The 19,467-nt window shown below is 37.6% G+C and overlaps 1 protein-coding gene across 1 annotated transcript in view; it reads left to right on the forward strand.

Moving 5' to 3' along the window:
• Positions 1-19,467, forward strand: part of LOC132560348 (vacuolar protein sorting-associated protein 41 homolog) — a 56,789-nt gene that overhangs the window by 15,499 nt on the left and 21,823 nt on the right. Inside the window, exons 12-18 of the mRNA XM_060225019.1 lie at positions 1,970-2,102; positions 4,323-4,438; positions 8,262-8,318; positions 15,540-15,683; positions 16,324-16,416; positions 17,877-18,004; positions 18,318-18,365. Of these exons, the coding sequence (XP_060081002.1) occupies positions 1,970-2,102; positions 4,323-4,438; positions 8,262-8,318; positions 15,540-15,683; positions 16,324-16,416; positions 17,877-18,004; positions 18,318-18,365 (719 nt within the window). The remainder of the gene's footprint in view (positions 1-1,969; positions 2,103-4,322; positions 4,439-8,261; positions 8,319-15,539; positions 15,684-16,323; positions 16,417-17,876; positions 18,005-18,317; positions 18,366-19,467) is intronic.

Raw genomic sequence — 19,467 nt, forward strand, 5'->3', positions numbered from 1 at the left:
TTTAAATGTGCCTTGGTGAGGCAACAGACTTTTAAATGTACCTTGGTGAGGCAACAGACTTTTAAATGTGCCTTGGTGAGGCAACAGACTTTTAAATGTACCTTGGTGAGGCAACAGACTTTTAAACTTTTAAATGTGCCTTGGTGAGGCAACAGACTTTTAAATGTGCCTTGGTGAGGCAACAGACTTTTAAATGTGCCTCCTTGTTGAGGCAACAGACTTTTAAATGTACCTTGGTGAGGCAACAGACTTTTAAATGTGGTGACTTTTAAATGTGAGGCAACAGACTTTTAAATGTGCTTTTTGGTGAGGCAACAGACTTTTAAATGTGCCTTGGTGAGGCAACAGACTTTTAAATGTGCCTTGGTGAGGCAACAGATTTTAAATGTGGTTCATTGTTGAGGCAACAGACTTTCAAATGTGCCTCCTTGGTGAGGCAACAGACTTTTAAATGTGCCTTGGTGAGACAACAGACTTTTAAATGTACCTTGGTGAGACAAAAGACTTTTAAATGTACCTTGGTGAGGCAACAGACTTTTAAATGTACCTCCTTGTTGAGGCAACAGACTTTTAAATGTACCTTGGTGAGGCAACAGACTTTTAAATGTGCCTCCTTGTTGAGGCAACAGACTTTTAAATGTACCTCCTTGTTGAGGCAACAGACTTTTAAATGTACCTTGGTGAGGCAACAGACTTTTAAATGTGCCTTGGTGAGGCAACAGACTTTTTAATGTGCCTTGGTGAGGCAACAGACTTTTAAATGTGCCTTGGTGAGGCAACAGACTTTTAAATGTGCCTTGGTGAGGCAACAGACTTTTAAATGTGCCTTGGTGAGGCAACAGACTTTTAAATGTGCATCGTTGTTGAGGCAACAGACTTTTAAATGTGAGGCAACAGACTTTTCATTGCCTGTGAGGCAACAGACTTTTAAATGTGCCTCCTTGTTGAGGCAACAGACTTTTAAATGTGCCTCCTTGGTGAGGCAACAGACTTTTAAATATGCCTTGTTGAGGCAACAGACTTTTAAATGTGCCTCCTTGTTGAGGCAACAGACTTTTAAATGTACCTTGGTGAGGCAACAGACTTTTAAATGTACCTTGGTGAGGCAACAGACTTTTAAATGTGCCTTGTTGAGGCAACAGACTTTTAAATGTGCCTCCTTGTTGAGGCAACAGACTTTTAAATGTACCTTGGTGAGGCAACAGACTTTTAAATGTACCTTGGTGAGGCAACAGACTTTTAAATGTGCCTTGGTGAGGCAACAGACTTTTAAATGTGCTTTTTGGTGAGGCAACAGACTTTTAAATGTACCTTGCTGAGGCAACAGACTTTTAAATGTGCTTTTTGGTGAGGCAACAGCCTTTTAAATGTGCCTTGTTGAGGCAACAGACTTTTAAATGTGCCTCCTTGTTGAGGCAACAGACTTTTAAATGTGTGCTTTTTGGTGAGGCAACAGACTTTTAAATGTGCCTTGGTGAGGCAACATACTTTTAAATGTGCCTTGGTGAGGCAACAGACTTTTAAATGTGCCTCCTTGTTGAGGCAACAGACTTTTAAATGTACCTTGGTGAGGCAACAGACTTTTAAATGTACCTTGGTGAGGCAACAGACTTTTAAATGTGCCTCCTTGTTGAGGCAACAGACTTTTAAATGTGCCTCCTTGGTGAGGCAACAGACTTTTAAATGTGCCTTGGTAAGGCAACAGACTTTTACATGTGCCTCCTTGTTGAGGCAACAGACTTTTAAATGTACCTTGGTGAGGCAACAGACTTTTAAATGTGTCTTGTCGAGGCAACAGACTTTTTAATGTGCCTTGTTGAGGCAACAGACTTTTAAATGTGCCTCCTTGGTGAGGCAACAGACTTTTAAATGTGTCTTGGTGTTGCAATGTTTTCTTACTTTTAACTGTTAAACTGATGCTTCTCATCAGTTCCCTTTGTGTGAGATTTAATGTGCCTGGATTTTTCAGGGATCTCGCCTTGTTGCGCAGCGGCCTCACCTACAGATCGTAAAGCCGAGTTTGAATGACTATGAGGAAGTTTCCAACGATGCGTTATCCATTCGTGGGTTCCAGGAGTACAAGTGTAATGATTATCACCTTGGTATGTCTCATATCAATATTTCAAACAACAAATTTTCTAGGGGGAAAATTATGCTGCCTCCATGATATTACCAGAGCTAATTAAATTCATTCAGGCTGTCATTTTATCATAATTAGGTCATCTGACCAAATTGATCAAAATGACCTTTAGCCATCAGCTGGTCAGTGGCACCATCCATAAATTTCTTAAAACACTACACCTTCTTATCCCTGAGTGGATTTCAACCAAATTGGATCTTAGCGATCATTTCAGGAATCTTTTGTTAAAAACATGGAATTGATTAAATCCCTGAGGACTGATGGATCCTTAGAAGGACTAAAATCTTACTTATTTAAAGCACTACTCCCCCCTTATGCCCAATGCATTTCAACCAGGTTTAGCATGAATCATCACCTGGGCAATCATTTTGTTAATAAATGAAGTTGTTTTGGCCACTGGAGATGTTGGTTAATTAGCTCATTTCAACCAAACTGTATCAGAAACATCTAGGGTATGATCTTCATTTCTTAGATAAATAAGGTTGACACCTAGACACAGGGGCCCTACATGGGATGGGGCTACAAATGTGAAATTAGGTAATGTTTTGCTTAAAACTCTTTTTGTAAATGCCTTAGTGGGTTTCAACCATTTTGATCTAAAATAAAACATGATTGGAGAACAGTTACCATTTGTTAAATATGTAGGTTTGATTCAACCAGAGATGGGACTCTGAAGGGAAAATTAGAAAATTTCCTCCAAAACATCACATTTGTTATTTAAATTGGTTCAATCACTTGAGTCTGATGACCAAGGTGCCAGATGAAGTGGAAATTAAGTTAAATTATACTTTATAGTGCTATTTCTTGACATCAGTGGAATTCAATGTCACCAAGTTAAGGGTTATTACCTTAATTAAGGCTAATTAAATGGTGGCAATTGGACAGTTTAGGTTGTTGCTGTTACTTCTACTCTTCATTTAAAGTCATGTCTGTAACTACATTAATTTTGATCCAAAGTATCACTTTGTATTTGTGAAGTTCTAACAGAGACAGGAGAGCGATCAAATTAATAGAAAATTTAGACTTGTTAGAACATTCTGTTTTAAATTCTATTGATCCGGCCGAGTGATTACATGGATTCTGAACATATTTGGTTTGAAACATTACCTAGAACTACAGACATACTGCTGCTCTGGCCATCTTTAAAAAACATGATGTTTTCACTCATTTACTCATTGATGGATATTTTATTGTGAATAAAACTTTGCTTAGGTTCTTATATGCTTTCTGTCAACTTGCTTTTCCAGACTTATGGCCTTCAAAAATGTAAGACATGAACAGTTTCTGATATTTTTCAATACTCTAAGGATATTGAAGTGAAATCTGTTGTACAGTTTGCACGAAATTGTTCAACAAATACCTGTCAGTATCTTTATTCACTTCACAGCAAATCAGTAACTCTAAAAATAACTCTGTCATTACTCGTCATTCGTTGGGAATTGAGACACTGATCACTTTATCATTGTCTTGTTTTATCAATGCCTTACTTTATCATTGTATCACCTTATCATTGTCTTACTTTATCAATATCTTACTTTATCATTGTATTACCTTATCATTGTCTTACTTTATCAATATCTTACTTTATCATTGTCTCACCTTATCATTGTCTTACTTTATCAATATCTTACTTTATCATTGTATTACCTTATCATTGTCTTACTTTATCAATATCTTACTTTATCAGTGCCTTTCTTTATCATTGTCTCACCTTATCATTGTCTTACTTTATCAATGTCTTACTTTATCATTGTATCACCTTATCATTGTCTTACTTTATCAATATCTTACTTTATCATTGTATCACCTTATCATTGTCTTACTTTATCAATATCTTACTTTATCATTGTATCACCTTATCATTGTCTTACTTTATCAATATCTTACTTTATCATTGTATCACCTTATCATTGTCTTACTTTATCAATATCTTACTTTATCATTGTATCACCTTATCATTGTCTTACTTTATCAATATCTTACTTTATCAGTGCCTTTCTTTATCAATATCTTACTTTATCAGTGCCTTACTTTATCATTGTCTTATCTTATCATTGTCTTACTTTATCAATATCTTACTTTATCATTGTCTTATCTTATCATTGTCTTACCTTATCATTGTATTACATCATCTTTGTCTTACTTTATCAATGTCTTACTTTATCAATGTCTTACTTTTCAGAGTGCCTTCTATCAGAGAACCTGTTCTACATTGTTAGTCCGCGGGATATTATTGCATCACGACTCTGTGACATGGACGACCATATTTCCTGGTTACTGGACCATGATATGTTTGAGGTAGGTTGTATGTTCAATGGTTACTGGACCATGATATGTTTGAGATAGGGTGTGTGTTCAATGGTTACTGGACCATGATATGTTTGAGGTAGGGTGTGTGTTCAATGGTTACTGGACCATAATTTGTTTGAGGTAGAGTGTGTGTTCAATGGTTATTGGATCATGTTATGTTTGATGTAGGTTGTATTTTCAATGGTTACTGGACCATGATATGTTTGAGGTAGGGTGTGTGTTCAATGGTTACTGGACCATACTTTGTTTGAGGTAGAGTGTGTGTTCAATGGTTATTGGATCATGTTATGTTTGATGTAGGTTGTATTTTCAATGGTTACTGGACCAAGATATGTTTGAGGTAGGGTGTGTGTTCAATGGTTATTAGGTCATGATATGTTTGAGGTAGGGTGTGTGTTCAATGGTTACTGGACCATGATATGTTTGAGGTAGGTTGTATTTTCAACGGTTACTGAACCATGATATGTTTGAGGTAGGGTGTATGTTCAATGGTTACTGGACCATGATATGTTTGAGGTAAGGTGTGTGTTCAATGGTTACTGGACCAAGATATGTTTGAGGTAAGGTGTGTGTTCAATGGTTACTGAACCATGCTATGTTTGAGGTAGAGTGTATGTTCAATGGTTACTGGACCAAGATATGTTTGAGGTAAGGTGTGTGTTCAATGGTTACTGAACCATGCTATGTTTGAGGTAGATTGTATGTTCAATGGTTACTTGACCAAGATATGTTTGAGGTAAGGTTTGTGTTCAATGGTTACTGAACCATGCTATGTTTGAGGTAGGTTGTATTTTCAATGGTTACTGGACCAAGATATGTTTGAGGTAGGGTGTGTGTTCAATGGTTACTGGACCAAGATATGTTTGAGGTAGAGTGTGTGTTCAATGGTTACTGGAACATGATATGTTTGAGGTAGGTTGTATGTTCAATGGTTATTGGACCATGATATGTTTGAGGTAGGGTGTGTGTTCAATGGTTACTGAACCATGCTATGTTTGAAGTAGGTTGTGTGTTCAATGGTTATTGGACCATGATATGTTTGAGGTAGGGTGTGTGTTCAATGGTTACTGGACCATGCTATGTTTGAGGTAGGGTGTGTGTTTAATCCATAATATGTTTGAGGTAGGGTGTGTGTTCAATGGTTACTGGACCATGATATGTTTGAGGTAGGGCATGTGTTCAATGGTTACTGGACCATGCTATGTTTGAGGTAGGGTTTGTGTTCAATGGTTACTTGACCATAATATTTTTGAGGTAGGGTGTGTGTTTAATGGTTACTGAACCATGATATGTTTGAGGTGTTGTGTGTTTTTAATGGTTATTGGACCATGCTATGTTTGAGGTAGGTTGTATTTTTAATGGTTACTGGACCAAGATTTGTTTGAGGTAGGGTGTGTGTTCAATGGTTACTGAACCATGCTATGTTTGAGGTAGGTTGTGTGTTCAATGGTTATTGGACCATGATATGTTTGAGGTAGGGTTTGTGTTCAATGGTTACTGGACCATGCTATGTTTGAGGTAGGTTGTGTGTTCAATGGTTATTGGACCATGATATGTTTGAGGTAGGGTGTGTGTTCAATGGTTACTGGACCATGCTATGTTTGAGGTAGGGTGTGTGTTTAATCCATAATATGTTTGAGGTAGGGTGTGTGTTCAATGGTTACTGGACCATGATATGTTTGAGGTAGGGCGTGTGTTCAATGGTTACTTGACCATAATATGTTTGAGGTAGGGTGTGTGTTCAATGGTTACTGGACCATGATATGTTTGAGGTAGGTTGTATGTTCAATGGTTACTGGACCATGATGTGTTTGAGGTAGGTTGTGTGTTCAATGGTTATTGGTGTGTTCAATGGTTATTGGATCATGCTATGTTTGAGGTAGGGTGTGTGTTCAATGGTTCCTGGACCAAGATATGTTTGAGGTAAGGTGTGTGTTCAATGGTTACTGGACCAAGATATGTTTGAGGTAGGTTGTATTTTCAATGGTTACTGGACCAAGATATGTTTGAGGTAGGGTGTGTGTTCAATGGTTACTGGACCATGATATGTTTGAGGTAGGGTGTGTGTTCAATGGTTACTGGACCATGATATGTTTGAGGTAGGGTGTGTGTTCAATGGTTATTGGACCATGATATGTTTGAGGTAGGGTGTGTATTCAATGGTTACTGAACCATGCTATGTTTGAGGTAGGTTGTGTGTTCAATGGTTACTGGACCATGATATGTTTGAGGTAGGATGTGTGTTCAATGGTTGTTAGACCATGATATGTCTGAGGTAGGGTGTGTGTTCAATGGTTACTGAACCATGCTAGGTTGTGTGTTCAATGGTTACTGGACCATGATATGTTTGAGGTAGGGTGTGTGTTCAATGGTTACATGATATGTTTGAGGTAGGGTGTGTGTTCAATGGTTACTGGACCATGATGTGTTTGAGGTAGGGTGTGTGTTCAATGGTTATTGGATCATGCTATGTTTGAGGTAGGGTGTGTGTTTAATCCATGATATGTTTGAGGTAGGATGTGTGTTCAATGGTTACTTGACCATAATATGGTTGAGGTAGGTTGTATGTTCAATGGTTACTGGACCATGATATGTTTGAGGTAGGTTGTGTGTTCAATGGTTATTGGACCATGATATGTTTGAGGTAGGGTGTGTGTTCAATGGTTATTGGACCATGATATGTTTGATGTAGGTTGTATTTTCAATGGTTACTGGACCATAATTTGTTTGAGGTAGGTTGTGTGTTCAATGGTTATTGGACAATGATATGTTTGAGGTAGGGTGTGTGTTCAATGGTTACTGGACCATGCTATGTTTGAGGTAGGGTGTGTGTTTAATCCATGATATGTTTGAGGTAGGGTGTGTGTTCAATGGTTACTTGACCATAATATGGTTGAGGTAGGGTGTGTGTTCAATGGTTACTGGGCCATGATATGTTTGAGGTAGAGTGTGTGTTCAATGGTTACTTAACCATAATATGTTTGAGGTAGGGTGTGTGTTTAATGGTTACTGAACCACGATATGTTTGAGGTGGGTTGTGTGTTTTTAATGGTTACTGGACCATGCTATGTTTGAGGTAGGGTGTGTGTTCAATGGTTATTGGACCATGATATGTTTGATGTAGGTTGTATTTTCAATGGTTACTGGACCAAGATATGTTTGAGGTAGGGTGTGTGTTCAATGGTTACTGGACCATGATATGTTTGATGTAGGTTGTATTTTCAATGGTTACTGCACCATGATATGTTTGAGGTAGGGTGTATGTTCAATGGTTACTGGACCATGATATGTTTGAGGTAAGGTGTGTGTTCAATGGTTACTGGACCAAGATATGTTTGAGGTAATGTGTGTGTTCAATGGTTACTGGACCATGATATGTTTGAGGTAGGTTGTATGTTCAATGGTTACTGGACCATGATATGTTTGAGGTAGGGTGTGTGTTCAATGGTTATTGGACCATGCTATGTTTGAGGTAGGGTGTGTGTTTAATCCATGATATGTTTGAGGTCGGATGTGTGTTCAATGGTTACTGAACCATGCTATGTTTTAGGTAGGGTGTATTTTCAATGGTTACTGGACCATGCTATGTTTGAGGTAGGGTGTGTGTTCAATGGTTACTGAACCATGATATGTTTGAGCATAATTAGCATATAAGAGGAAAGAAGAGAAAAGCTGGGAAAAGATCAAACTTTTTAAGAACAAATGAAGATCAAACAATTGTTGATACCAAGATCCTGTTTCATTGAATATTTATGCACACAAATTTTATTTTGAATAACAATCACTGAAACATTTACTGTCTGTTTGTCAGGAGGCCATGGAAGCAACGCAAAGCAATGAACAAAAGCTTAGGAAACACACACCACAGGTAAGGTTAAGTCCCAAAGGTCTGTAAAGGTTAGGCTCATAAACTCCCCAGGTCTGTAAAGGTTAGACTCATACATCCTCAGTTCTGTAAAGGTTAGACTCAAATGTCCCCAGGTCTGTAAAGGTTAGGCTCATAAAGTTTCCAGGTCTGTAAAGTTAAGAATCAAAAGTCCCCAGGTCTGTAAAGGTTAGGCTCATCAAGTCCCCAGGTCTGTAAAGGTTAGGCCCATAAAGTTCCCAGGTCTGTAAAAGTAAGAATCAAAAGTCCCCAGGTCTGTAAAGTTAAGAATCAAAAGTCCCCAGGTCTGTAAAGGTTAGGCTCATCAAGGTCCCAGGTCTGTAAAGGTTAGGCTCATAAAGTTCCCAGGTCTGTAAAGGTTAGGCCCATAAAGTTCCCAGGTCTGTAAAGGTTAGGCTCATAAAGTTCCCAGGTCTGTAAAGGTTAGGCCCATAAAGTTCCCAGGTCTGTAAAGGTTAGGCCCATAAAGTTCCCAGGTCTGTAAAGGTTAGGCCCATAAAGTTCCCAGGTCTGTAAAAGTAAGAATCAAAAGTCCCCAGGTCTGTAAAGTTTAGGCTCATAAACTCCCCAGGTCTGTAAGGTTAGACTCATACATCCTCAGGTCTGTAAGGTTAAGAATCAAAAGTCCCCAGGTCTGTAAAGGTTAGGCTCATAAAGTTCCCATGTCTATAAAGTTAAGAATCAAAAGTCCCCTGATCTGTAAAGGTTAGACTATTAAACTCCCAAGGTCTGTAAAGGTTAGACTCATACATCCTCAATTCTGTAAAGGTTAGACACAAATGTCCTCAGGTCTGTAAAGGTTAGACTCATACATCCTCAGTTCTGTAGAGGTAAGACTCATACATCCTCATTTCTGTAGAGGTTAGACTCAAATGTCCTCAGGTCTGTAAAGGTTAGACTCATACATCCACAGTTCTGTGAAGGTTAGACTCATACATCCTCAGTTCTGTAAAGGTTAGACTCAAATATCCTCAGGTCTGTAAAGGTTAGACTCATACATCCTCAGTTCTGTAAAGGTTAGACTCATAAATTCTCAGTTCTGTAGAGGTAAGACTCATACATCCTCATTTCTGTAGAGGTTAGACTCAAATGTCCTCAGGTCTGTAAAGGTTAGACTCATACATCCACAGTTCTGTGAAGGTTAGACTCATACATCCTCAGTTCTGTAAAGGTTAGACTCAAATATCCTCAGGTCTGTAAAGGTTAGACTCATACATCATCAGTTCTGTAAAGGTTAGACACAAATGTCCTCAGGTCTGTAAAGGTTAGACTCATACATCTTCAGTTCTGTAAAGGTTAGACACATACATCCTCAGTTCTGTAGAGGTAAGACTCAAACGTCCTCAAGTCTGTAAAGTTTAGACTCACACATCCTCAGTTCTGTAAAGTTTAGACTCATACATCCTCAGTTCTGTAGAGGTAAGACTCATAAATTCTCAGTTCTGTAGAGGTTAGACTCATACATCCTCATTTCTGTAAAGGTTAGACTCAAATGTCCTCAGGTCTGTAAAGGATAGACTCATACATTCTCAGTTCTGTTAAGGTTAGACACCAATGTCCTCATGTCTGTAAAGGTTAGACTCATACATCCTCAGTTCTGTAAAGGTTAGACTCAAACATCCTCAGTTCTGTAAAGGTTAGACACATACATCCTCAGTTCTGTAGAGGTAAGACTCATACATCCTCAGTTCTGTAAAGGTGAGACTCATACATTCTCAGTTCTGTAGAGGTAAGTCTCAAATGTCCTCAGGTCTGTAAAGGTTAGACTCATACATCCACAGTTCTGTGAAGGTTAGACTCATACATCCTCAGTTCTGTAAAGGTTAGACTCAAATGTCCTCATTTCTGTAAAGGTTAGACTCATACATCATCAGTTCTGTAAAGGTTAGACACAAATGTCCTCAGGTCTGTAAAGGTTAGACTCATACATCCTCATTTCTGTAAAGGTTAGACACATACATCCTCAGTTCTGTAGAGGTAAGACTCAAACGTCCTCAAGTCTGTAAAGTTTAGACTCATACATCCTCAGTTCTGTAAAGATTAGACTCATACATCCTCAGTTCTGTAAAGGTTAGACTCATAAATTCTCAGTTCTGTAGAGGTTAGACTCATACATCCTCATTTCTGTAAAGGTTAGACTCATACATTCTCAGTTCTGTAAAGGTTAGACACCAATGTCCTCATGTCTGTAAAGGTTAGACTCATACATCCTCAGTTCTGTAAAGGTTAGACTCAAATGTCCTCAGGTCTGTAAAGTTTAGACTCATACATTCTCAGTTCTGTAAAGGTTAGACACAAATGTCCTCATGTTTGTAAAGGTTAAACTCAAATGTCCTCAGGTCTGTAAAGGTTAGACTCATACATCCTCAGTTCTGTGAAGGTTAGAGTCATACATCCTCAGTTCTGTAAAGGTTAGACTCAAATATCCTCAGGTCTGTAAAGGTTAGACTCATACATCCACAGTTCTGTAGAGGTAAGACTCAAACGTCCTCAAGTCTGTAAAGTTTAGACTCATACATCCTCAGTTCTGTAAAGATTAGACTCATACATCCTCAGTTCTGTAAAGGTTAGACTCATAAATTCTCAGTTCTGTAGAGGTTAGACTCATACATCCTCATTTCTGTAAAGGTTAGACTCATACATTCTCAGTTCTGTAAAGGTTAGACACCAATGTCCTCATGTCTGTAAAGGTTAGACTCATACATCCTCAGTTCTGTAAAGGTTAGACTCATACATCCTCAGTTCTGTAAAGGTGAGACTCATACATTCTCAGTTCTGTAGAGGTAAGACTCAAACGTCCTCATACATCCTCAGTTCTGTAAAGGTTAGACTTATAAATTCTCAGTTCTGTAGAGGTTAGACTCATACATCCTCATTTCTGTAAAGGTTAGACTCAAATGTCCTCAGGTCTGTAAAGGTTAGACTCAAACATCCTCAGTTCTGTGAAGGTTAGAGTCATACATCCTCAGTTCTGTAAAGGTTAGACTCAAATATCCTCAGGTCTGTAAAGGTTAGACTCATACATCCACAGTTCTGTGAAGGTTAGACTCATACATCCTCAGTTCTGTAAAGGTTAGACTCAAATGTCCTCAGGTCTGTAAAGGTTAGACTCATACATCATCAGTTCTGTAAAGGTTAGACACAAATGTCATCAGGTCTGTAAATGTTAGACTCATACATCCTCAGTTCTGTTAAAGGTTAGACACATACATCCTCAGTTCAGTAGAGGTAAGACTCAAACGTCCTCAAGTCTGTAAAGTTTAGACTCATACATCCTCAGTTCTGTAAAGGTTAGACTCATACATCCTCAGTTCTGTAAAGGTTAGACTCATTCATCCTCAGTCCTGTAGAGGTAAGACTCATACATCCTCAGTTCTGTAGAGGTAAGACTCATACATCCTCAATTCTGTAAAGGTTAGACTCATACATCCTCAGTTCTGTAAAGGTTAGACTCATACATTCTCAGTTCTGTAGAGGTAAGACTCAAACGTCCTCAAGTCTGTAAAGTTTCGACTCATACATCCTCAGTTCTGTAAAGGTTAGACTCAAATGTCCTCAGTTCTGTAAAGGATAGACTCATACATTCTCAGTTCTGTAAAGGTTAGACACCAATGTCCTCATGTCTGTAAAGGTTAGACTCATACATCCTCATTTCTGTAAAGGTTAGACACAAATGTCCTCAGGTCTGTAAAGGTTAGACTCATACATCCTCAGTTCTGTAAAGGTTAGACACAAATGTCCTCATGTCTGTAAAGGTTAGACTCAAATATCCTCAGGTCTGTAAAGGATAGACTCATACATTCTCAGTTCTGTAAAGGTTAGACACAAACGTCCTCATGTCTGTAAAGGTTAGACTCAAACATCCTCAAGTCAGTAAAGGTTAGACACATACATCATCAGATATGTAAAGGTTAGACACAAATGTCTTCAGCTCTGTAAAGGTTAGACTCATACATCCTCAGTTCTGTGAAGGTTAGACTCATACATCCTCAGTTCTGTAAAGGTTAGACTCAAATGTCCTCAGGTCTGTAAAGGTTAGACTCATTCATCCTCAGTCCTGTTAAGATAAGACTCAAACGTCCTCAGGTCTGTAAAGTTTAGATTCATACATCCTCAGGTCTGTAAAGGTTAGACTCCTACTTCCTCCGTTCTGTTAAGGTAAGACTCATACATCCTCAGTTCTGTAAAGGTTAGACACAAATGTCCTGATGTCTGTAAAGGTTAGACTCATACATCCTCAGTTCTGTAAAGGTTAGACTCATACATCCTCAGTTCTGTGAAGGTTAGAGTCATACATCCTCAGTTCTGTAACGGTTAGACTCAAATGTCCTCAGGTCTGTAAAGGTTAGACTCATACATCCACAGTTCTGTGAAGGTTAGACTCATACATCCTCAGTTCTGTAAAGGTTAGACTCAAATGTCCTCAGGTCTGTAAAGGTTAGACTCAAACATCCTCAGGTCTGTAAAGGTTAGACTCATTCATCCTCAGTTCTGTTAAGGTATGACTCAAACGTCCTCAGGTCTGTAAAGTTTAGACTCATACATCCTCAGGTCTGTAAACGTTAGACTCATACATCCTCAGCCATCAGATCTCTATAGGTAGAACCCACATTCCTAGGTCAACAAAGGTTTGACCACATCGCCATCAGGTCTGTAAAGGTAGAACTCATGTTCCTAGGTCTACAAAGGTTTCACCACACAGCCATCAGATCTCTACAGCTAGAGCCCACATTCCTAGGCCTACAAAGGTCTGACCACATCACCATCAGATCTCTACAGGTAGAACTAATGTTCCTAGGTCTACAAAGGTTTGACCACACAGCCATCAGATCTCTACAGGTAGAACCCACATTCCTAGGTCAACATAGGTTTGACCACACTGCCATCCGATCTCTACAGCTAGAACCCACATTCCTAGGTCTACAAAGGTTTGACCATACCGCCATCAGATCTCTACAGCTAGAGCCCACATTCCTAGGCCTACAAAGGTTTGACCATACCGCCATCAGATCTCTTCAGGTAGAACTAATGTTCCTAGGTCTACAAAGGTTTAACCACACAGCCATCAGATCTCTACAGCTAGAATCCACATCCCTAGGCCTACAAAGGTTTGACCATACAGCCATAAGAGAAATCATATTTCTAGGTCTACAAAGGTTCTTGACAGCAACAGTGGAGGATGTTTACATTTCACTCTACAGTTCTTTGTTTAGACCTGTTGCTTAATAAACACATAGGATGAAACTCTACCCAAAGTTTGTAATAAGGTAGTTCCCCCATCCACTGCTACAAAATATCTTGGATTTTGCAGTCCATCAACTAATTAGAATTACAGTGAAACCTCACCTAACGACCACCTCAAAATTACGATCACCCCCCTATTACGGGCACTTTTTTTCAGTTCTGTTTTTTTCCACTATATATCTTTGTATTGGTCGCTTCAGTGTTACGACCACCCCACTATTCCGTATTACGACCACTTCCAACAGTCCCAACGACCACTTATTAACGATAATTGACCTCACAATGACGACCACGGTCTGACCAGTGATTAAAGTTTACCTGGTGGGCAGTGAACCGCGAACATGTGTGTCGTTCACGACCATTGTTTTCGTCACGGGTTACCGACCCTGTTACCAGGTGGCGTTAAACGAAGTAAACATCTTTATCGGATTAACTTGGCCTACCCGTCTGAAACCGCGTGCCAGACACGTTTTAATAGCGATCTGTTGTTTGTTAATTATATATTGATAGATCGGTAGGTATGCTGTTAAACACCTTAGAAGCCCTGCATACCCAAAAGTGAATTATGTAGTCGTTTCGGCCGATATTCCTTGGCTTGCACGCGCACACATTGTCGAGGGTTTTTAACTGTTTTTGTAGCAATGTTACACTCTCGATATCGTTTGAACAATAAAAAAACGTGTATGTGTTCCAATTTTTTTACGACACATTTTCTCTGTCACAAAACTCTGATGAACTTTATCAAGCAATGATGAAACCACGGAAACGAAACGACCTATCGCGATCGGTTAAAAGTATGAAAGAGGAGGCTGTCCAGATCTGTAGCTCTTCGCAATATTGTGCACTGGACTCTTTTTTTTAAGTAAAAAGAAAAATGTGTTGTACTGAGTGATACACTGATAAAGATAATGTGTTTGCGAATTTAAGTGAAAAATGAAGCGTTGAAAGACTTTATAGTGACTTCATTAAAGTTGTTACAAATACTGAGTAAATGTGTTCGTAAATTTATGTGAAGTAGTTGCAAAATTAACTTTAAATTCCCATTGAACTTAAAATGGATTGTTTGTTTCCTTTTATTCAATGTTTACAATAGTAAATATACATGTATATTTGATATAAACTAAGGAATATATACATAATTATTCTTCTGTCAATTCAGCAGTTTTGTCTTTTTTACATGCATTTCATAAAATTCAACATCTTAGTTTATTATTATTAGTTATTATTATTGTTGAATAATATACATGTACATTATATATATACTCTTTATTTTAAACAGAGTTACGGTTCTTTGTGGTCAATCTGATCCACCTGGCTATTAAGACCACCTCGCTATTAAGACCACTTTTGTCCAGTCCCCAAAGTGGTCTTAATAGCGAGGTTTCACTGTAGATATTGCTGAGAAGCTGATTTTTTTAAATTTTGGCATTTATCTTGTGTTCCCTGTTACAAATTATTCCATTCACTTCAAATTTAGTTTATAATAAAATTGAAACATACAATATTAGAGGAAGAATGCTATTTTTGGAGCAAAATGTCATATTTGAATGAATTTGAGAACCCAAGAATCTACAAACCTTTCATGTGATATTTTTACAATGTGTTAACAAGTAAGAACAACAGCATGACAATATCTATGTTGCATGTTAGTAATTAAGATTAACTTGGAAATTTGGTCATTTTAAGGGGAAAAATAATTTTTCAAGGTATTTTGCATTTTACCAACAATGTTGGACAGACAAAACATGAGTAATTCTTGTTTTGACCTTTCTGTCAGTGTGTCGGGTGACAATATCTTTTCTATTTTCCAACAGTGGTGGACAGGTGAGACATACAGTATGTAATTCTTGTTTTGACCTTTCTGTCAGCGTGTTGGGCAACAATATCTTTTCTATTTTTCAACAGTGTTGGACAGGTGAGACATACAGTATGTAATTCTTGTTTTGATTTTTCTGTCAGCGTGTCGGGCGACAATATCTAGTCTATTTACTGGAGGACCAGCAGTATGAAGAAGCTGCTCAGCTCTGTGTGAAGATTCTCCGCAAAGACAAGGAAGCTTGGGAGGAAGTTGTGTACAAGTTCCACAAAATACATCAGCTCAAGGTCAGTAGAAGGTCAGGGTCAGTAGAAGATCTAGATTAGTAGAAGGTCAATGTCAGTAGAAGGTCAATGTCTGTTGAAGGTCAAGTTCAGTAGAAGGTCAAAATCAGTAGAATGTCATGGTCAGTAGGTCATGTTCAATGTACAGGACAGTCAAGTCACTTTATTTTAGAATTGTTTTTGTTATGGATCAAATAATACTGAAAGTGTTATAAAAAAATATTCACGTTAATCCACATACTGTCATTTTACTGAAAATATGAAAAGGTGATATCACCCTCCCCGATTAAATAGAGAATACATGGTTAGTATCTTAAAACATTAGCTGTATTTTTGTGAGAGTGAAGAAAGACAAAAGTGTCAAACCACTTTTGTCTTCCTATCCCAAGCCAAAATGCAGCTAGATGAATTTTCATAATAATCTTGTTCATCACATCATAAAAATCACTTATTTTGTCTGTTATCTTTATTTTTAAATGTAATTTTTATGTAAGTTCAGATAGATATTCTGTATAATTAACGCATGTGCAAAAATACTGCTGTTCTCTGTCATTGCCCAATACAGTATAAACGCTCAGTGATAAATAGAAATATATCTCATGTCATTGACTTGTTTTCATCCATAGATTTATTTATGTGACAGGTGATTGCTCCGTATCTACCTCGTGGAGACCCCCAGCTAGGCCAAGCTATTTATGAGATGGTACTCAATGAGTTTCTCACCACAGATAAAGAGGTATGTTATTATTATGTTAGCATCATCTTCACACTGACAATGGAGAGGTGTGTCTATAAGTACGACAAACATCATTACAGGTGTATCTATAACTATGACAACGGTATTACATGGGTGTATCTATAACTACGACAAACATTATTACAGTTGTATCTATACATATGACAAACATTATTACAGCAGTGTATCTATAAGTATGACAAACATTATTACAGCAGTGTATCTATAAGTATGACAAACATTATTACAGTGGTGTATCTATAAGTGTGACAAACATTATTACAGCGGTGTATCTATAAGTATGACAAACATTATTACAGCAGTGTATCTATAAGTATGACAAACATTATTACAGTGGTGTATCTATAAGTGTGACAAACATTATTACAGTGGTGTATCTATAAGTATGACAAACATTATTACAGCGGTGTATCTATAAGTATGACAAACATTATTACAGCAGTGTATCTATAAGAATGACAAACATTATTACAGGGGTGTGTCTATAAGGATGACAAACATTATTACAGGTGTATCTATAAGTATGACAAACATTATTACAGCGGTGTATCTATAAGTATGACAAACATTATTACAGGTGTATCTATAAGTATGACAAACATTATTACAGCGGTGTATCTATAAGTATGACAAACATTATTACAGTGGTGTATCTATAAGTATGACAAACATTATTACAGACAAACATTATTACAGGTGTATCTATAAGTATGACAAACATTATTACAGCGGTGTATCTATAAGTATGACAAACATTATTACAGGTGTATCTATAAGTATGACAAACATTATTACAGTGACAAACATTATTACAGCGGTGTGTCTATAAGTATGACAAACATTATTACAGGTGTATCTATAAGTATGACAAACATTATTACAGGTGTATCTATAAGTATGACAAACATTATTACAGCGGTGTATCTATAAGTATGACAAACATTATTACAGTGGTGTATCTATAAGTATGACAAACATTATTACAGCGGTGTATCTATAAGTATGACAAACATTATTACAGGTGTATCTATAAGTATGACAAACATTATTACAGTGACAAACATTATTACAGGGGTGTGTCTATAAGGATGACAAACATTATTACAGGTGTATCTATAAGTATGACAAACATTATTACAGGTGTATCTATAAGTATGACAAACATTATTACAGGGGTGTGTCTATAAGGATGACAAACATTATTACAGGTGTATCTATAAGTATGACAAACATTATTACAGCGGTGTATCTATAAGTATGACAAACATTATTACAGGTGTATCTATAAGTATGACAAACATTATTACAGGTGTATCTATAAGTATGTAAAACAGTATTACAGGTGTGTATCAATAAGTATAACAAAAAGTATTACAGGTGTATCTATAAGTATGACAAACATTATTACAATGGTGTGTCTTGCTGTATTCCATTTACAGACCTATTTGAAGATGGTAAAGGAGTGGCCAAGTTACTTGTACAATGTGAAAACACTTATAAACTCCACACTTGAAAGGCTGGATAGTCACCGTGGTGACAAGACATTACTACAGGCTCTAGGAGAATTGTAAGCCCTCTTAATTGTTTTGTTAACATTGTTCTGATGAATTTGTTTACATCGTAACATATCAGTATGTCCTGGTGATATCACCTGACACAGCAAACCTTGTGACAGATATATGATTTACATGTTACAGGTGTCTGTTTGAGTGATCCCTTGACAAACCTTGTGACAGATATATGATTGACATGTTACAGGTGTCTGTTTGAGTGATCCCTTGACAAACCTTGTGACAGATATATGATTGACATGTTACAGGTGTCTGTTTGAGTGATCCCTTGACAAACCTTGTGACAGATATATGATTGACATGTTACAGGTATTCGTTTGAGCGATCCTTTGACAAAGCTTTGGCAATATACATCAAGTAAGTATGGGTTACTTAATTTGTAAAGTTGTCGATTTAACATCAAGTTGATGTAATTTTGCCTTTGATAATCAACAAATATTTGAAGCCTAATTATAATCCTCTTTGTATTACAGTAGAGGTGTACTGATATTGGTCCTGTAGTGTACTGATATTGGTCCTGTAGTGTACTGATATTGGTCCTGTAGTGTACTGATATTGGTCCTGTAGTGTACTGATATTGGTCCTGTAGTGTACTGATATTGGTCCTGTAGTGTACTGATATTGGTCCTGTAGTGTACTGATAATGGTCCTGTAGTGTACTGATATTGGTCCTGTAGTGTACTGATATTGGTCGTGTAGTGTACCGATAATGGTCCTGTAGTGTACCGATATTGGTCCTGTAGTGTACCGATACTGGTCCTATAGTGTACTGATATTGGTATGTACTGTACTTATATTGGTCCTGTAGTGTACTGATATTGGTCCTGTAATGTACTGATATTGGTCCAGTAGTGTACTGATAGTGGTCCTGTAGTGTACTTATATTGGTCCTGTAGTGTACTGATGTTGGTCCTGTAGTGTACCGATATTGGTCCTATAGTGTACTGATATTGGTATGTACTGTACTTATATTGGTCCTCTAGTGTACTGATAGTGGTCCTGTAGTGTACTGATATTGGTCCTGTTGTGTACTGATATTGGTATGTACTGATATTGGTCCTGTAGTGTACTGATATTGGTCCTGTAGTGTACTGATATTGGTCCTGTAGTGTACTGATATTGGTCCTTTAGAGTACTGATATTGGTCCTGTACTGTACTGATATTGGTATGTACTGATATTGATCCTCTAGTGTACTGATATTGGTATGTACTGATATTGATCCTCTAGTGTACTGATATTGGTATGTACTGATATTGGTCCTGTAGTGTACTGATAGTGGCCCTGTAGTTTACTGATATTGGTCCTGTAGAGTATTGATATTAATATATACTGATATTGATCCTGTAGTGTACTGATATTGGTCCTGTAGTGTACTGATAGTGGTCCTGTAGTGTACTGATATTGGTCCTGTTGTGTACTGATATTGATATGTACTGATATTGGTCCTGTTGTGTACT

The sequence above is a fragment of the Ylistrum balloti genome, unplaced genomic scaffold (assembly GCF_031769215.1).
Source record: "Ylistrum balloti isolate Yb309-2 unplaced genomic scaffold, AGI_CSIRO_Ybal_v1 Utg371052, whole genome shotgun sequence".
NCBI classification, from domain to species: domain Eukaryota; kingdom Metazoa; phylum Mollusca; class Bivalvia; order Pectinida; family Pectinidae; genus Ylistrum; species Ylistrum balloti.